This window comes from Alternaria incomplexa (genome assembly GCF_024043165.1).
Source record: "Alternaria incomplexa strain BMP 0042 chromosome Unknown scaffold_14, whole genome shotgun sequence".
Classification (NCBI taxonomy): domain Eukaryota; kingdom Fungi; phylum Ascomycota; class Dothideomycetes; order Pleosporales; family Pleosporaceae; genus Alternaria; species Alternaria incomplexa.
In genome coordinates this window covers 888335-907596 of record NW_026249863.1, presented here as the reverse complement: position 1 = coordinate 907596, position 19262 = coordinate 888335, and the positions used below count along the sequence as shown (strand labels likewise).

General features: G+C 53.7%; 6 protein-coding genes across 6 annotated transcripts; 3 read left to right on the top strand and 3 right to left on the bottom strand.

Annotated features, from left to right (window-relative positions):
- Positions 1–569: 569 nt before the first annotated feature.
- On the top strand, positions 570–2023 carry J4E90_009021 (uncharacterized protein; the record flags this gene model as incomplete). The annotated part of the gene is made up of 3 exons (XM_051438542.1): positions 570–1028; positions 1081–1226; positions 1279–2023. The coding sequence occupies 3 exons, from the start codon at positions 570–572 to the stop codon at positions 2021–2023; spliced, it is 1350 nt and encodes a 449-aa protein (XP_051287852.1).
- A 1289-nt stretch (positions 2024–3312) lies between these two features.
- On the top strand, positions 3313–4618 carry J4E90_009020 (uncharacterized protein; the record flags this gene model as incomplete). The annotated part of the gene is given in 2 exon segments (XM_051438541.1): positions 3313–3318; positions 3332–4618. The coding sequence occupies 2 exon segments, from the start codon at positions 3313–3315 to the stop codon at positions 4616–4618; spliced, it is 1293 nt and encodes a 430-aa protein (XP_051287851.1).
- A 716-nt stretch (positions 4619–5334) lies between these two features.
- J4E90_009019 (uncharacterized protein) lies at positions 5335–6614 on the bottom strand (the record flags this gene model as incomplete). The annotated part of the gene is made up of 3 exons (XM_051438540.1): positions 5335–5369; positions 5422–5468; positions 5524–6614. 3 exons carry the CDS (start codon positions 6612–6614, stop codon positions 5335–5337), a joined length of 1173 nt encoding a protein of 390 aa, XP_051287850.1.
- Positions 6615–6898: 284 nt separating this feature from the next.
- Positions 6899–10699, bottom strand: J4E90_009018 (uncharacterized protein; the record flags this gene model as incomplete). Its single annotated transcript, XM_051438539.1, has 4 exons — positions 6899–7824; positions 7871–8389; positions 8436–10429; positions 10482–10699. The coding sequence occupies 4 exons, from the start codon at positions 10697–10699 to the stop codon at positions 6899–6901; spliced, it is 3657 nt and encodes a 1218-aa protein (XP_051287849.1).
- A 501-nt stretch (positions 10700–11200) lies between these two features.
- J4E90_009017 (uncharacterized protein) lies at positions 11201–12883 on the top strand (the record flags this gene model as incomplete). The annotated part of the gene is made up of 1 exon (XM_051438538.1): positions 11201–12883. The coding sequence occupies one exon, from the start codon at positions 11201–11203 to the stop codon at positions 12881–12883; it is 1683 nt and encodes a 560-aa protein (XP_051287848.1).
- Positions 12884–13266: 383 nt separating this feature from the next.
- On the bottom strand, positions 13267–18724 carry J4E90_009016 (uncharacterized protein; the record flags this gene model as incomplete). Its single annotated transcript, XM_051438537.1, has 3 exons — positions 13267–15339; positions 15388–15657; positions 15707–18724. The coding sequence occupies 3 exons, from the start codon at positions 18722–18724 to the stop codon at positions 13267–13269; spliced, it is 5361 nt and encodes a 1786-aa protein (XP_051287847.1).
- Positions 18725–19262: the final 538 nt, after the last annotated feature.

Sequence of the window (19262 nt, the reverse complement as noted above, 5' to 3'; positions counted from 1 at the left end):
ATGCGGTGCTCGCGCATGGGACACGTAGTTCTCCCCGCACGTTCCGTGCATTCACTCTGTACCACCGGCTAAGAAGGCCAAGCCTTGCTAAGCTTTGTAAAGGATCATCAAGCCTTGTCTATCTACAACACAAGCGCTACGCCACCATGCCCTAGAACGTCTAGACAGCGTGACTAGCAACACCTGTTATTTCCTCACATCTACCTAGGTGTCTTCCACCCATGCACCCTCAGTACCTACAACCGCGACGTCTCGACGGGAAAACCTCGTGTCGCAATGGAGGCCGAATATAAGACATCATTTGGCAGGCCGTGCCATCTCGGGCCTACTCTAGATTGTTCTCTTGCAATGCGTTTTACGAATGCGAGCATGTTGCGAATGCGAGATTCATGGACGACTGCGAGAGGTAGTATATACATCTCTTGTCCATTGCCCGTAATGCTGCACTATGAATCCTTGGCTTCCATTCTTTAAGCACTGGTCTGTTATTCAATTTCGCTAGATTGACTTCAATTCACACCGAACTCTTCGTCCCTGTATTCCATTCTCGCCAAGACGAAACCGACAAGATGCTGTCCAAGCTGGCCTTTTTCCTCGCTTCTTCCAACGTTGCTTTCTCTGCACCAAGTCTCGACCCCCGTCAGGCAGTAACCATTGCCGTGGACTCCAGTAAGACTTTCCAAACGATTGACGGCTTCGGTATCTCCGAGTTCTACGGTCGCGCTGGGAACATCAAGTCTCTGGCAGCTGCTGCTCAGAAGCAGACCCTCGACCTTCTCTTCGATCCTACTACCGGCGCTGGCTTCAACATCCTGCGCAACGGCATCGGCTCTGGCCCATCTAGCGGCTTCTCTATTGAGCCCAACAGCCCCGGGTCACCCACTGGAACACCAAAGTACCAGTGGGATGGCTCCGACAACAACCAGGTTTGGTTGACGAAGCAAGCGCAGGCTCGTGGCCTCAAGACCATCTATGCCGATGCGTGGTCTGCTCCTGGGTTCATGAAGACGAACGGTAAAGACTCAAACGTAAGTACAACTACCCAAACGGGGATTGGAAGCGATAGCTAACTTGCTCCAGGGAGGAAGCCTTTGCGGTGTCGATGGCACGTCCTGTGGCAACTGGACCCAAGCTTACGCCAATTACCTCACACAATACGTCAAATACTACAAGCAGGAGGGTATTGACGTGACCCATCTCGGCTTCCTGAACGAGCCCGACTACACGTAAGTCTTTCTCTTTTCTTCGCGCAGATAATCTGTTACTGACGGACCATAGCACCGCCTACTCTTCCATGCGGTCGACTGGTCAGCAGGCCGCAGACTTCATCAAGGTTCTCGCGCCAACCGTCAAGGCCTCTGGTCTGAAGGTAAAGCTCACCTGCTGCGATGCCACCGGTTACAACGCTCAGAAGGCCATGCTTCCGGGACTCGCTGCAGTCGATTCCCTGTACGACGTCGTCACCACCCACGGTTACAGCTCCGACCCTACAGCCCCCTTCGCTACTTCCAAGCACATGTGGATGACTGAGACTGCGGATCTCAGTGGCAAGTGGACAGCCAGCTACTACACCAACGGCGGAGCGGGCGAGGGTCAGACCTGGGCCAACAAGATCTACACTGCTCTCGTCGACGCAAACTTCTCTGCATACCTCTACTGGGAAGGCGCTGAAGACGCCGGCACCAACCCTACCAACTCCGTTCTTATTGACATCCACGGTGGCGTTGTTGCGCCTTCCAAGCGCTTCTGGGCTATGGCGCAGTGGAGCCGCTTCGTCAAGCCTGGTGCCGTTCGCGTCAGTGCTGGTGGCAGGACCAGCACGCTCAAGACATCTGCCTTCAAGAACACTGATGGCTCAGTCGCTGTGCAGGTCTTGAACACTGGCGCCTCAGCAGCGACCGTCAGCATCACTGGTGTCTCTGGCAAAGCATCTGCTTTCATTACCAACGAGAGCCACGGGCTTGATGCGATGACCGGAAACAGCGTGCCCGCGCATTCCATGGTCACTTTCCTTTACAAGTAGATGCTCTCTCCGTGAGAGTGTATACTTCTTCGGCTTTGCAAGTATGACCTTGCTTTTGCAAGCTGTACGCTTCTGTTCTCCTAGTGTTGACACACCCTATTTCCTTGTATATAATTATCATAAACTGTTCAATCGCTGCCGTCTTTATTAGTGCGCCATCGTATATGGAGTTGTATTGAGACGAGAATTCTTTCCGAGGCGCTTTTGACTGATGCTTGACTACAGCAAAGACGTCGTCATCTAGCTGAATTGCGCAGTACCTGAGTAACACTACATCGAAATGTGGGATGGATGGTCGGTCGCTTGAGAGAAGGGCTGGCGCGAACTTTTGCGGCGCCATGTACGAAATGAGCCTAGTGGCGGGGAAGCCGTTGATGCCGCCCTGCACCCGACCCTGCCAAAGGATCGATGTAATCTCAATCATCTGCAGTGTCGCGGCGTAGCTGTATCTACATACGGTACATCCATACGCAATATGCCTCGACGAGCGACGGAAGAGTATTGCTCGATATGCTCGTCGCTGGTCATACGCGTCCGATATCGAGGAGCCACCTGGCATACCTTTCACCCACCTAGGTATCATCGCACAGCTTCATGGCAAAGAACTAGACCAAATTCCTCCTCCGCGGCCCGACGGCGAGCATCTTCCCACTAGACATGCGGTACGGCACGCGTGCAGAGGGCTAGGCTGCAACCGACCCGATCCCGTGCGCTGGCTTTCGGGTATGCAGCAGCTCAGGTCGTTTGCGCGGTTTGACGCTCTTCACGTGGGCCTTTGCAGATGAGAAAGATAACCCCAAGTCGTTGTGCATCTATAAAGTCGGCTTTCGCGCTTCCTTCGTTGAGAATCCTGTAGTCTCTTCTGATCCCCAAACCGGTCACCATGCGGCTGTTGTTCCCCTTTGCGACATTGCTCTTGTCCGTGGTGTCTCAGGTTTTCGAGCCTGCCGACTTCAGCGTCACCGAGGCTCTCCTTGATCAAGGCATCAATGTCTCCGCACTGCCAGAGTTAGCCGGCCTTACAGATCGGTCATCCAACCTGGCCTGAAACATCGCCGTGAGTATCTTCAAGCAAGTAGCTCAGAGCTAATGCTAAACCACAAACAGTGTTCTTCGCTGGAGGTCGTCTACGGAAACAATTCTGTCGAATTCCAGGATGAGGCCGGCTACTCCGCGTTCACATCCAGCTTCTGGTCAGGAATCTCGGCTGAGGTCAGGCCATACTGTATCTTCAAGCCCTCGAGCCCGGCCGCTGTTTCGGTAGTGGTACTTTTGTCTCGGCTGTCAAAATGTCCGTTTGCCGTCAAGTCGGGTGGTCACAGTGCGTTCGCCGGCGCTGCTACTATCGAAGGAGGTATCACTGTATCTTTCGAGAACATGAAGGGTATCGAGCTTTCAGACGACAAGAAGACCGTCGCAGTCCAACCAGGGAATGTATGGGGTAATGTGCTTATCGCTTTGTCGACCACTGGCGTCACAGTCGTATCTGGAAGGATTGGTGATATCGGCGTCGGAGGACTCACCCTCGGTGGCGGCATATCGTTCCTCACGAATGAGTACGGTCTAGCTTGTGACAACGTCGCTAGCTATGAAGTAAGTTTGATGCGCAATTCTACGGTATCGTGCTCCTCTAACATTGACCAGGTTGTCACGGCAAGCGGCATCATGGTAACGGCAAGCCCGACAACCTTTTCAGACCTCTACTGGGCTCTTCGCGGTGGCGGCAACAACTTCGGCATCGTAACCAGCTTCAACCTGACAACAAAACCCCTCGAAAACGATCAGATCTGGGGAGGGACCCGCACTTTCACTGAAGACAAATTCCCGAATGTGATCAAGGCGTGGATGGACCTCACGCTCAACTCAGCCCAAGACCCCAAGGCCGGTAGCTGGGTTGCCTGGTTGGACAAAGGCGCAAAGCTTGCTTCAACCGAGCTCTGGTACGGCGCACCGGCTGGTAACGAGTCGGCTATCCTCGCACCTTTCTACAACATCACTGCCGTAGCTGACAGCACAAAAACGCGAGGCCATGCCTCTTACGTCATCGACAATGAAGCTACCAACAAGTATGGGCTTCGTGAGGTCTATTACGTTATCTCAGTCAAAGCGTCCTACGAAATTGCCGAAAGCTCCGTGGACACCTTCTACGATTCGATCGGCGCGCTTTCCGCCGTCGAAGGCGCATATCCCGTTCTCATCTGGCAGCACATCACCGACGGTTCCCTCAAAGGCAGTACCCGCAACGGCGGCAGCGCGATGGGTTTCGACGCCAACGGCAGCCCTATCCACATCATCCAGCTAGCATGCTCCTGGAACAACGCAGCGGACGACGACACGGTGTACCAGGTCATGTCAGACATCATGGAGGCGATCAAGAGCGAGGCGGTAAAGCTGGGTGTGCAAAACGACTGGGTATATATGAACTATGCGGCGATGTTTCAGGACGTCATTGCAAGTTATGGGTCGGACAGCAAGAGTAAGATGAAGACTGTTGCGAGCAAATATGATCCGAAGGAGGTGTTCCAGAAGCTGCAGCCTGGGTACTTCAAGTTGGATCGTGCGCCGGTGCCTGATGCGAGGTACTTTTCGTACTGAGATCACATTGGAGAGTGCGGGGCGTAGATACCAATTAGCAATAAGCAAGACGATTAATCATCATAACCTTCCCTTGTGTGTACTCTGGGTGATAAGCAATCTGATTTATAGATAATGAAATGTTGACGAGCGATACAGGATCGGACAGGTAGGAAATGGCTCTTAGTCAAAGTTGGGGCGATGATCTGCTTACCTGGATTGTACGGTCTTGAAGTCCACTCCTTCTTCCTCAATCACCCCTTTCAGTATGCTGTTCCGGTACGCTTCTCAATCTTCTTTGGGTCTATCTCGTAGTAGCGCGGAGACGTACTGGCATTCTTCGTCGAACTCTTCCATGTTACCTATGATGCACGGAAACTGCACAAGAGAGTTGCCTGGAAGGATATGCTTTACTGACGTAGGAAGCAATTCCGGGACGCTGCAAGCAGCGTCTTTCTCGTTCGCGAAAGCCAGTGCAAGATCATCTCGCGTCGGGAACGGAGAACGTTGGTCGTGCGTACACGCCATAGCTGCAGCATGTAATGCTGCGACAGCTCTGATTTTGTTCCATACGAGTTGGACGGTGTCAAAAGGTCCAATGAGCTGGGTCTTGAAGGGTAGATGAGTATTCCGACCCCAAGATAAGCTAGTCGCTTCGTTGATCCAAGTGATGGTGCGAAGTACGGCATCAGATACGCTGCAATCCGCCCACCAATCCTCCATGTGCTGTGATTTACTCATTTCCGCGAGCTTCCCGTAGTCATGTGGGAATCTACCCCATCGTCAGCGGTGTTTTGGCCAGAACGGTGGCTTGCAGTACTTACACGCATCGCCAGAGGTCAACATGTCTATCCACAGATAATCCAGGGGCCTGATCAGAGACGGATAGCAATCCTCGCAAATGACATTGTGGCAGCGCTACGCACTTTTCGTTTTCCAGAATCTTGATCTTTCGCATCTGCTTCCGAGACTGGGTTTGGAGCATATCCACAAAGCGGACGGCTTGTGACGCGGCCGATTGGAAGTATTGCAGAGAAGCTAGGTTATCTTCATAGCTGGACCAGGCTTTCGGACATGGCGTCTCGAACAGATCTCGCAACCTGGACATTTCTTCGTCCGTAGCTACAATCCAAGGTTGCCAATTGATCTTAGCCACGATTAATCGCATTTCCTCGAGGCGCATGAGGCTGAGTTGTTCTGCATAGCGTACATCATGTTCGGCCTTGAATACTGGTTCCTTCCCGACACGGGACCAAGCAGTCGATCTTTTCTCCATCTGGACCAAGTGGGTACTGCGTGAGAGCGGTGGTCGTGAGGTGAGGAAGCCGAGGATGTCGATAAACCAACCCCGCGATCTAAGCCGTTCTGCAAAGCCGGCATGCGAGGTCAGTTGCATGAGGCTCCCCTGTATAACCTCGCGATCATAGTATGTCATCGTCTGCGGGCCGCCCATAACAGCTGCGAGGGGGACATAGTCTTTGTTTGCATGTTTCATAATCCGTGCCATAATGTCGCCTATGCAGCTTTCAGGATGACGTTGCGAGATCTGTCTCGTGGCCGATGTGGTATCTATAGCAGGACCGTAAGCAACATTCGGTATTGGTAGATGCGGGATAAGAACAAAGGTTGACTGACCATGTGTAGTCGCCGCCAACGCGAACATCTCTTCCTGCAAAAGATGAAGCCGCCCTAACAAGAAGTCGTACTTGCCAGCCTGCGACCACGCGCTCCAGATGTCAGACCCTTCAGGCGAGGTCTTGACATCTTGAAAGGGCCTAAAGACCACTTCATTCACCCTCAGTGGCAGATCTCGCATCTCGCTAGCGACCATCTTGCAGGTCCACACCAAGCTGAAATCGATGATCTGGCCATCGTAACACCGAAGCTTGTTGGTGCTCGGGGAGTGTACGTAGCCTCCAGGCTCTTGTAAGTAGTAAGTGTAGATCTCATCGCGGAGTTCTCGGGGCAGACCCAGAAGACGTGATTGTCGCTGCTGGTAAGCAGGTTGCGTTGTCATAATTAGGTGGTGTGGGAGAGGTCAAGTGATGGGAGTAGGCACATATTATAGTGAGATAGGAAAGGACACATGCCATGTAAGGACAACTTGGCTTTGAGCGTGCGTCAGGCAGCAGCATTAAATCCTGTAGCCTTTGCGAGTTCGATACGCGGACGCGTCAATGATGCGACACAAACTCGGTAGAGCCAATCTTGGGGTCCCTCAGTTTGAAGTTCGGGTGCACTAGCTACCCGTAGCTACGCTTTCCTCCTCTGCGTCTCTGCCGAACACGTGTGTTATCTCCTCTACACATTGCCAAAGCCCTTCGAGTTCCTTATCGCCAACCCCAACTTCCCCTCCAACAACCCCTTGTCGCCATAATCTGGCAAATACAGCTTCCCAAAACACGTGCTACTACTCGGCAAGCTCCCCGGGCTTCCCATGATCCTAACGATATGGAACGTGATACTCTCGTAGCCCGTAACAGGGACACGGTCAGACGCAGTAACGAACTCGAGAAGCCGGCGGAGGTCTTCTTGACTGTAATGCTCAACCACGTCCCAGAAAGCGCGGATGTTGGAGTGGGTGGGAGTGTAGCCGTCTTCGTATTTTGTGCAGCGTTTGAGGTCGGGGATGGAGATGTGTTGGGTGCCTTCGATGAGGTGGCGGAGGGAGTGTGGGGTGAAGAGTTGGAGGCTCTTGGGGTGGATGCAGGTGAGGAAGCCGTGCAGGAAAGGGATGAGGTTTAGGGCGACAGAACTGTATGTCAGGGCGCGGACGTAATCTTTGACGTATTGTACGCGATTATCGTTCGTGACTAGACCGGGCTCTTCGATCGGCCTGTTTGATGTAGCGAGCGCAGGGAAGTCGTCGCCCAGATTCTGGTCGACCGGCTGGCCAAAAGCCTCATAGCTGAATACGTACTCGCGCATGAAGACATCCTTCACGTCGCCCTCGCTCCAGGACAAGAGCGTGCGGAAACTTTCTGCGAGGCCGGGCCAGCCGTCTTTGATGTAGTCCACGGGGTCGTAGTCGGCTGGACCTTCGACGCGTGGGTTGCCGAGGGTCTGGAGGTACTCGTAGAAGGCGAGGGGAAAGGTGATGGGTAGGGTGATGCCGTTGTAGACAGCAAGACTGAATAGTATACCGAGCATCTGGAACTTCCATGGAGGTTCAAAGCTGCCTGGTTGGAACCACGTCATGTGCGCCTGTGGATCGATCGTGAACATGCCTGGCAAAGTTAGTCGAGTAGTTTGCAAGAGTCTAATGTGGCTCACCATTCTCGGGCCTGAATGCTTCACTCAAGACCACACGGAAAAACTCGTACGTCACGCCGCCGTGATCCGCACCGACTTCTCCTTCGTTGTGACCCATCTTGACCTTTAGCGGTTTCAGCAACATCCTCTTGTCCATACCCCAAAGCTGATCAAGCGTGTCCTTCAAAGGCTCTTCCCGACTGACATCCAACACTAGGTATTCACTCAGGGTAGTCTTCATTTTCCTCTTAATAATCCACCAATACGGTTCTTTGAGAAACATCTCCAGCGACTTCTGCATTTGGTGATTGCGCATAGTATGGTCGTACTGCTTCATCATCTCGGTAAAGTTGATTGTGCGGAAGTAGGCAACGAGATGCTGCGCGGAGAAAAGGCATGGGTACTCGAAAACGTGTAGAGTATTGGGGTGATGCTCCCAGGTGAGGTAGTTGATAGGCTCATTTACCGTGTCAATGCGCTCATCGAGTATCGGCATTTCGAACATGTTGGAATGTAAGTGTAGAGCTTGCCGCTTCGCATCTGTAGATGTTAGCTTAGTTATAGTAGAAACATCCTTCATGCTTACGAAGTTTGTCGAGGACCATTACGGCTGTGCCAACACTGCTCCACTTGTTGATTTCAGCCTTGCTGTCCCATTTCTTGACGATGATAGTCCTCAGCCACTCCATAAAAGTAGCGGTCACCGTCCACCCTGGATCTCCATCGCGATCATGGCTCGAGTTCAGCCTCATCTTTGTCGCCATACCGACGCGCTCTACCACCTCTAGATGTTGTATAATCATATTCACAAGCCCGACGGAAGGTGTAACTTGTTCTGACTCATCCCGTTTTGTTTCTGCGACGTCTAAACTGGCGAGTATATGTTCGAAACAAGTCCGCGTTCCGATAGCCCGGAGTAAACGATCGGCAAGACGCACTGCCGGTTCGTACTCCAACTCGTCGATGATGTCCATGTAAGGATGCGCGAAGGCGTCGGTATTGGGAGTAGCAGTTGGCACCATGACACCCCAAGATCGAAGCTTCCGTATTTGAGCCCATGTGTGCGGCCATCCAAGCGGTACCAGTGAAGTGAGTGCGTGTATGCATATCATGACAATATGAGCGGCTTCATGGGTGTCGAGATAGCGCGAGTTACCTTGATGACCACTGGATGACTGGTCGGATGGACTGTTATTGGAAGCGCCCTTTCTTAATGGCCTCAGACGAGGACTCTTCTGAATGTCGAGCTCAGGTGGGGAGACGAATAAAGCATCCAGCGCGAGCCATAGGCTATCGAAGATGAGCGCGCCGTTGCGATGATTCCAATCTCTGAAAGAGTTGGCTAGGCGTGATGAGTCGAGATGAGGTAAGGGTGAGTCTTTGAAGTCTTGGTTGGTATCATGGAATGATGCAAGTAGCTTTTCTGGGTCGCTCAGGGTATAGAACAGAGATCGGTTGACGAAGGGTTTTGTACGTCGAGTACGTCGCCGACAATCAAAGTCCACAACGTAATTGAAGTCTGTACAACGGCTTTTTCCATGGCGATGGACATCGTCTTTGAGCTCATCGAGGATACTGCAATCCAATGTCGGGACAACGGGTGCACCGGATGATGAACGTTCCTCAGCAGGGGTGTTCTTCGTAGGTAGTTCGGTTGCTGCTGATGATGGCTTCGCGCGAGGCGCAGCAGCCGGGTATGTCCCACCGATAGTGAAGCTTTTCTTTCCTGTTTTCGAGATTGATAGCATTACTGCATCGGATGTGCCATCCACGGCAGTAGGATGTGCTGCTGAAGGAGGATGTCTTTGAGTCGTGCCGTTCGAGGGATGGTATGGTATCCTGTGGACATGGTGCCCGTTAGCCAGGACCTCAGCGCCAGCGTTGTCTGGCTGTGAACTGTCACGAGTGGCGGCTGATAGATGTGAATGCTGACGAACGATACGCGAGTTTTCATTCGATTGTGATACGTTCGAGCCGTTTGTACCAAGCGTTGGCCCGGTGTTTGAATCCGCATCATGCCCGTCTGGTCGGGAAGGCGGTATAGCGGAGGTTTGAGTAGAACGAGCGTCATGTACAGGAGTATGCTCGGATTTGCGAAGTGAAGCAAGGACAGAAGCAGGTGTGGGTATTTGCGTGGTATAAGAGTATATCATAGTCAAGCTGTCGTACAAGTTCTGACTAAGAGCCTTTGGGTCTTTTCTAGCTTGCTGCCGTTGCTTGAGGGTATTGAGCAAGTCGCCATCCAGCTCTTGTTGACCACTATTTCCCGCACGACGTTGCCTGCGCTGTTGTGCCAGTTGCCATACCGAAGGATAGACAAGGTAGTCCTCGGCGGAGTCGTGCCTAGCATGTTGGGCAAGGCTATTTGTAATCTCGAATGACTCAGGCGCGACCTTGAGCTCATGGGGGCAGAGGCCGCGGTTCGGGTTGTCTTGACCGGCAATGTAATGGGCTAGGGCGGTGGCCGTGAGCAATGTAGGAGGACGGTGTGGTCTGGATGCGATGCGCTTGCCGGATGAGAGGCACGTGGGGGTATCGCAGTAGGCACTCTTACAGCCATGTAGGATCTGGGATAGGTAGCTAGTCAACAGTCAGCATTCGCTCCAAAAATGAGAGGGCGTGATGGGCGCACCGTCGGACAAGATGTTGGAAGCGGCGCTGTCTTTCTGTCTGTGAGCATTCCAGGACGCGTTTGGTGTCTTGTACGTCTATCACATCTTTCCTACGCGAGCTGTTCGAAACACGTGATGACCGTGTCGATGGTCCAGCCGCTGCAGAAGCCGATGAGGTGTGGTTGGTGGCATTGTACGGAGCATCGCGAGGGTGCTCAGTCCCGTCTGACATGCTCATATCATCGATGGCGATGTTGTTGCAAGAGAGAGTGGCGGCTAAGGATGCGGTCTGGTATTGTATGTGCGAGTGTCATGGTATCGCATAGCCACTCGAGGCGTACTATAGAAGACGATAGGGCTGAGGTAGTGGCCGAGGGGTGCTCTTGCCCTGCGGCTCTAATCCGCTGCAGGGATGGCAGGTGCCAGTGGCTTGGCACAACGCCTGCCGATTGATGTCATGCCTGTGCGCTTGAATATTCGCCCCAAGTCGGCCTTTTGCGCAATTCACCACTTTCGCCGTGCGCAGGACTGCTGATAAGACGCTGAATCCGTCTTCCGCGCCTCCTCAACTTTGTAATCACGCCCTGCTCGGCCTAGTCGATTTTTGCCCCTCGGCCAGTCATAAAGTCGTGAAATCGTCGGCGCTACCACATCCCACACTCAACCCCACCTATCGCCTATATTTCTACTCCTCCCTCCGAGTACAACCACACCGTCAAGCCCAACTACACTCGCAAAGATGGCGTCGCAAGTTCCTTCCCAGGCTAACATCCAGTCTACGCATCCCTTCACTTGCAACACATGCCAGGTCGCCTTCCGATCGAGCGAGTTGCAGCGGGCGCACATGCAGACCGACTGGCATCGCTACAACCTCAAGCGTCGCGTGGCCTCGCTCCCACCGCTATCCTCGGAGATCTTCACCGAGAAGGTTCTTGCGAACAAGGCCACCGCTGCCGCCACTGCCGCCAAGGCGTCGTTTGAGAAACTGTGCACCCCATGCCAGAAGACGTACTTCAGCGAAAATGCGTACAACAACCACCTCAACAGCTCCAAGCACCGCATCAACATGGCCAAGTCGGGCAGAGGCGCGCAACTAGACGACGCCGCCTCAGTGACTGGCTCCATGGTCAGCTCTGCCTTCTCGCTAGGAGAGTCCATGGCTGAGTCGGAAGCCACCACCGTCAACGGGGATAAGGAGGTTGCGGATGTCGCTGAAGGTCTGCAAAACGCGAGCCTGGAGGGCGAGGACGTAGCTGAGAACGAGTCTGCCGCCGCCGAAGACGACAAGAGCTCCGTCGCCGCATCGACCAAGCCTGCCACCGATCCCCTCCTCGACTGCCTATTCTGCAACTACAGGTCGCCCAACTTCCAGCTCAACATCACCCACATGGGACGATACCACGGCATGTTCATACCCGAAAAGGAATTCCTTGCTCAACCTGAGGAGCTTATCAAGCATCTCCACGAGAAGATTCACGCCTACCACGAGTGCCTGAAATGCCACAAGACTCTCCACACTGCCTCTGGTATTCAAACGCACATGCGCGACCGCGGCCACTGCATGATTGCTTTCGACTCGGATATTGAGTTGGTCGAGATTGGCGAGTTCTACGACTTCCGGAGCTCTTACCCCGACGCTGCCGACTTCGACGAGATGGCAGAGGAGGCTGAAGATTCGGACGATTCGTCATCTACAACAGGAGGCGGAATCAAGCTCGGTGCCAGGCGCGAGACCAAGACTACCACAGAAGACGACGCAGCCATGTCGAGCAACGCAGAGGAGGACGCAGGCTGGGAGACCGACAGCACCGTCTCGAGCGTACCAACCGATGAGATCACAGCCGTACCCATCGACCGCAGCCACCGCCACAAGTCACTCAACAAGTCGAAGCACCACAACCACGCCGACCCCCGCCCACACCGCGCTGCCGACGGCTTCCACTCCCACGCGCACCACACTCCCCAAGCCGTCTACCACGACGAATACGAGCTCCACCTCCCCTCAGGCCGCACCGCTGGCCACCGCTCACTCAACAAGTACTACCGCCAAAACCTGCGCAACTACCCCGGCGTCGCCGAGCGCATGGAGGAAGCACAACGCGCCCGCATACCCGGTGCCATCACCGCCGGCGACGAAGACGAAGAGGACCAGGACGGCGACGTCACCATGGACGGCGAGGAAGGCGAGGAGGGCAGCCAACTCCAAGTCCGCGGTCGCGGCCACGACAAGGACCGCCAGCTCCTCTCCCGCGCCAACGGGGGACGGGGTATGGTCGGTGTCACCGACGCCAAGAAGAAGGAGATCCAAGCTGTTGAGAAGCGCGATAGGAGGAAGGAGCAAGCTGCTCGTAGCCGCTACCAGGCTAATGTTGAGAAGGCGCAGAACTCGCAGAAGCACTTCCGCGATCCTCTCCTGCAGTAGTTGGAAAGATTTCCCGTTTGTGGGCGGATTGGCGGTTGTTTTTGGGTTCTCTTTTTCTTTTACGTGTGTCTTTTTAACGAAACTTTTATGAGCATGGGGAGGCGTTTGCGTGGCAGACAAAAGGCATTACACCTAGTGACTAGAATGTCGCAGACTCTGTAGTACACTTTGGAATATGAATTATATCACAAAAAAGACGGAGGTGTTTAGATGTTATGTGATTTTGTCGTGATGGGATTTCTTGTATATGCTACGCATATATTGGCTCTGATACAATGACTTCATATCCATGACATTATCCTACGTTTCCCTACATCCCTACATCCCACATCCAAACCATCCAACCACATCCCCAATATTTTCCCACTAACCCCATAATCCAGCTATTTCCCACTCCTACCTTCACTTTCTCCTCTCAACCCCGCAGCATGCACCTGCCTCCTAATATCAAACAACGCATCATCAATCTCCCTCTCCTCCTCTCTCCCTAGCACTAAACTCGGGCTGCGGAAAAGATATTCCTTGAGGCTCTTGAGCTGGTTGATGATGCTGCGGGGAGTGAGGATGACGCGTTCGGCGAAGGTGCGGGTGGGTGTTTCTGTTCCTGTTGCTGAGGGTACAGGTTGGGGTTGGGATTGTTGGTGTGGGTGTGAAGGTGCGGTTTCGGCGTCATGCTCATCTTGAAGCTCCGCCACACTCCCCCTCTCCACCACATCCCCATCCCCATCCCCATCCCCATCCCCATCCCTTCCAACTCCATCCATCTTCCCCGACCCAGAAGACCTCGGCCTTGGACTAACTTGCACATGACTCAACCTCTTACTCCCACTACTTCCCGGCGTCGGCGTCTGTGTCGTTCTCTTCGCTTCACTAACATCCTGATCCGCACTCTGCCTCGCTCGTTTAGGCGCTGGAGTTTCATCCACAGTGATATCCTGTGAGTTTTCGACTTGCGAGAGGAGGGATTGGGAGCGGCGCAGGTTTTGCTTCCGAGTAGTTGATGCGGGGACGGGGATGGGGGCTTCGGTGGTAGTGGTAGTGGTAGTATGGGTGGATTTGCGTTTCTTACCTCGTGGGTGGGGAGTTGGGACTGGGGTGGCGACGGTGATGTTGTCGAGGATGTCTGTCTCGGAGGGCTGGGATGGTTCGGGCTCTGGTTCTGATACCGGGGCAGGAGCGGTAGCTGGGGCAGGCGCAGGACTTTCTTGTGTTTGTCTCTTGCCGTTCTTCTTATTCTTTGCGGGTGTGCGTCTGGGTTTCTTTCCACTCGGAGGTCGGGAGGGGCTGCCCATGGAGTGGCGGGAGGAACTACGCAGGGAGTACGGCGTTCCTTTTGCGGAGCTATTATCGAAAGAGTCACCTACTCGGCTCGTGCTGCTTGTATTGGCTTGGGAGCTCTTTCGCGGAGATCGGCGGGCAGGGCCGCGAGTTGGCGTTTGTGACTCGTCTACTTCGGTGTCGCTACCAGCTTGGTCCTCCAACATTGATGACTGTGGATGTGATGCGGCATCGACGTATTCGGAGTTCGACTCTGATTGTGCGGATTCTGTCGCTTTCGCAGGAGCATCATGAACCTGCATATCAGCGTCGATTTGCGCTGTGAGTTGCAGGTCTATGGTGGAACTTGGCACATCTGACATGATAGTGTCTGAAGGAGGTTCGGGTTCCATTTGCGTATTGTCGTGGAGCGCAACAGCGTCAAGCAGTGCTTCCTCATCGATTGTCGTTCCTTCATCAAAGGAAACCGAGACTGAGCTTTCTGGTTGACGGTATTCAAAGCTGGATCCTATGAGAACATCAGGCTCGCTTTGATTGTTGTTAGACCTGTCGTCCTTGCTGAACTGAGGCGGCGAAGAGTCCAGATCATCGTTCGCAAACTGTATGCTCCGCACGGCTGTCGGCGTTGCAATGTCTGTGTCCTCGCTCACAATATGACGAGTGTTCTTGCGCGAATGTGGTGTCGGCGACGACCCAAGGTAGCCGTCCATAGGACCCATGGCTGCGAGAGCCTTGAGTGGAGTTGTCCGAGAGGCGGTATCTGGCAGATCATCTGCAGTCAATGCATCTGAGTGTATCTCCATCGGCGACGGCACATCCTCTGGCTGTGGTGAGACAGCGCCCATCTTTGCGAATATACCGCTGCTGAGCCTTTGACGATCGATCATCTCTTTCTGCCGGTCGGTCAATACCTGGGATTCCTGCTGGAACGGATTCGATGGCGAGGAGACGATAGGCTCGAATTTGATCTGAGAGTCGTCGTGGCGGAGACGAATCTTCGGGGTTTGTCGCGAGGGCACTCTCCTGGTGGCTGAGGTGGGTACTGCCGGAGACCGAGACTTGGATCTCCGCGACGCTTTGGAGATCTTGAAGGGCGAGGCCTTTACTCGCGGGCTCTTGAATGCACGTTTGACTTCGTCTGCGCTCGTATCGGAGTCGTAGAACGAGAGCTTGTTCTCCTGTTTTGATGTTAGTGATGTTTTGGAGGTACTGATTTATGCACTTACAGCATCGTCTTCCCGGACTTCCAGTGAAGGAAGAGAAAGCTCGACACTATTCCGTAATTGGCGCAGGGCCTGCTCGAGTCGAGTAGGGTATCGCAAGCTATCCTCTTTTCCAAAAGTGGCATTCCAGGTTGCAATAGAGATGTTAACGATGCTTCGGCGTCTGCTTAAGAAGCCTGCAGTCACCAAAGCTTGTAGGTGAAGCAGCGTTTGGCTGTCCTTGCGCGGTAACCGCTCTACAGCTTTGTTGACTTCCTCCCACATGCCGATGACCTGGAAATGGTTAGTGATTGCTGAAGCTTTCGGACAACGGTGAACATACCTCACGATGCAAGCTCTTCAGTGGCTCTTCCTTGCTCTGCATCTTCTTTTCCGGATCTTCCACCCAAACCTGGATCGCGTCTTGTATCTTGCGTAGATACCCAGCAAGGTGAGACGTCGAGCAGTGTTGGACCGAAGTGCTCAGTGCAGAAAGAAATCCTTTGGTAGGCTCCACATCGTCTTTGTCGAGATTCCTGTAAGCGGCTGACCCAACGGAAGTGACGGCTCCGTAAAGATGGACATAAGGGTCGATATCATGGGACCTTGCAGCTGTGTTCGAAGGCCAGAGATTCTGCCGACCTTGATCCATCACTTTGCGGCTCATCTGCTTTGGTAGGTTGCGGAGAAGAATGCTGGCGTATGCCAGACAGGAAGCTTTGTCTTCGTCAGGTGTGCGCTTCAGGACTTGCTCAGAGACCTTTTCAATGACAGCGAGTGCAAGTGCACCTTCTCCTGCTTCTCGTCGGACGGTACCGACCAAAGTCGACAAAATCTGATGCCCGACGGTCTTGTCTAGCAAGTAGGCAGAACCCAGACTGAGGATTTCGACCACAATCTCGTACTCTTTTCCCAATGAGCGAGCGCTGCGGTCACCTGAAGGGGCTGCTTGATCTTGCAACATGGTATCGAGCAAGGTTACAATCCGCGTCCAGAACTCTGATGCCACTGCACCCTTCAGCGAGCCATCCACCGTCGCGGCACAGTCCCGAAGAAGCTCCAACTTGCTCAGCCGAGTGTTTTGGGCAGCGAAACAGGGCTCGATGATCACGTCCATTGCGCGGAGTCGAACAGAATCAGCTAGCTTTCCTTCTGATTGTGTGACGAGAAGATCCAGCAGGAAGAGGAGTGGGGACGATCGGGTGCCTTGGTGCCGTGATCGATGTGATGGTGTCGATGCGACTTCGATCTCGTTGTCGGCGTTGCGTGTGAGACATTTGTCTGCAAACTGAAAAGCGCCCATCTTCTGCACGACAGTCTCTATCAGGAAGCAGAACTTGGTTGCCCAAAGATCCTCCCTCTTCTGTTCCACCGCAATGTTGTCCGTGTGGCTGTCCCAGATCCGACGCAGCAGGTTGATGATATGTGCCATGGCATCTTTGGTTTCTGTGGACGCCATGATCTCCTTGCTGCTTGCTTCCACCAAAGAGTTGATGACTGCTGTCCACATCGTCTGAAACGGTTCGTCTTCGTGCTCTTTGCTTTCGGTCTTGAGTGCAGCCTCTAGAATATTCTCCACAAACTCTAGTACAAGAGCAATCGACTTCCGTACCCACTTGGGATCGACCAGAGGTAGCTCCCCTCGCTGAATCATGAAATGTGGCCGGAGATCTAGGGCCCGATTCTCGTTCCAAGGTTTCCGAGAGCCGTTCAAGAGGGCAGACACGATTCGGCATGGTATGGCGTGCTGCGGAGCAGACTTTGCGATTATTGGACTCCAGAGGCCAGCTATGAAGTCAGTCCAATGTCCGTCAAATTGTTCAAAAGAGGCTGCTGGTCGAAACGCATAGTACAGCATTGTGAAGTATGCGGATGAAACCGCATCGCGCTCGGCTTTCTTTACTGGGGTCTTCCGTTGCAGTGCATGTACTGAGATTTTAACAAACATCCCCGACCAGGCTTTGACTTTGTTTTCTTCGGGTAAGTTCATGAAATTGACGGAGTAGGCCAGGAAGGCAACGGCGACATTGGAGTATAGTCGGACTTGGTCGTTGTCCGATGACAAACACTTGTTAATAAGGACCAGCCAATCCTTCAAGCCTGCAAACGCGTCAAGTGAGTCTTTGAGGAGACCCGTGACAGCAGCCACGATCTGTGGCACCAAGACGGCGTAATCACCACCGAGCATACGATCCAGTTCACCTGCGAAAACGCTAGCGATGGTGCCGCCGTCGCTCTTGACCCGGTTCAGAACAGACAAGACCGATTTGGCGACATGTCGGTCATGGCCAATGGTCTTCGCAGCCGTTACTGCAGTGTCCAGTGCGCTTTGGCTGATATCCTTCTGAACCGACACCAGAGCTTTGAGAGTATGCGTGAACCATCGTTCGGTGTGCCTGATCATAACGTCCGGGCGTTGCTGAAGCAGCTTCCTGTATATCCGGACCCTGTATGCCTGTACCGCGTGGCCCGATGTTCGCTCGTGGATGGTGTCTAGTGCCTCGAGCACCTTCTCGACGCGTGTCGCAGTCATGGTCTTTGGCCGGAAACTTTGCTGCATCAGGACAGCCAGGTGTGTGTTGACGGTGGTCTTGGGCATGGAGCTATCGGAAGCTACGCGGATGATGCGGTCTATGATGAAGGAGCAGAACTCTTCGTCCATGGCTGATATCAAGTCGGTGATGCGGAAGAGGGCCATGAGCAGCTTCATCGCCTGTCCAATGAGCTGTGAGTCCAGCCCTGTCCCACCCAAACCTGGCGCCGTTATGTCGCGTCGTATGAATTGGGTCAACAGAGACATCTTCTGCTTCAGCGCCTGGGGGTCGGGTATCTTGTCGTATGCCTGCATTGTCCTCTGCAAAGAACCGTATGCATCTAACCGAGTTCCGCGCTCGGAAGAAGCGAGCAGCTTCACTATCGCGTCGAGCATCTCGGCGAATGACTTGTAGTTGAGCGGGTTGGCAGCGTCTTCTGCGGGCGGTGTTTGCGTGCCGTCGGAAGGCTTCAGGATGGATTTGAGCGGCTTGGTGGGGCGGTTCTGGGGGAGGGGCTTCAGCGGTGAGCTACGCGTGGGTGTCCAGGACTGCGCGACTGCCTTGTTGGTGGGTATGTCGCATAGCTGCAGCTCGAAGTTGACTCTCTTCCGTGCGCTGGCAGAACTCGATGGGATGTCGATGTCGGACGACGGCGATTGCTCTGGCGTATTGGGCACTCTCTTCGCTGCTCGGAGCCTGGGCGGGATTGGCTTCTCGCCAAAGGGGTCTTGGAGGAATTGCACCGTCTCGTCGGCGGCTGTGTCTTCTTGGTCTTTGGGTGGAGTCGGAGGGCGCACGGAGAGAGATTCGAATTTGGACGACACCATGGCTATGCTGGGAACCGCTAGCAAGAAAAGAGAATAAAAGCACAAGAAGACACTGGCATCGCTCTGGTATGCGTGAGTGAATGTGCAGAGCGTGTGGAGGTGATCGACTACCCCGGTCTACAAGTCAAAGGTTGGTGTTGGCGACGCGTCTAGCGCGACGCTCCTCGTGCGCGTAAAGTGCTAACCTTAACCGCCATTCACTGGACGACGGGCACTCGAGCCAGCGCCCGCCCCCTGCGTCCAAAGCATGTTTTGTTATGCCAGTCTGATGTGCAGAAGTCCTTCAGCGCATATGGTCATGCGCTCTGATATGATGAGAACGAAGCAAAGGATCAACGTATTCCGTATTTGAATGTTGCTTCTATGGCGTGATGCTGCAACCATATGTGAGGGCATCACGCCAGATGGAACAATATCTGTTCTAAAAACGATAAACGATCAAGGCATTCCTGAATAGAGTATGGCTACTTGCTTTATGGCACCTATTGTGGTTCGTTGCTTGTTGATGCGGACCCTGGAATGCGACAGTGATGCAGGT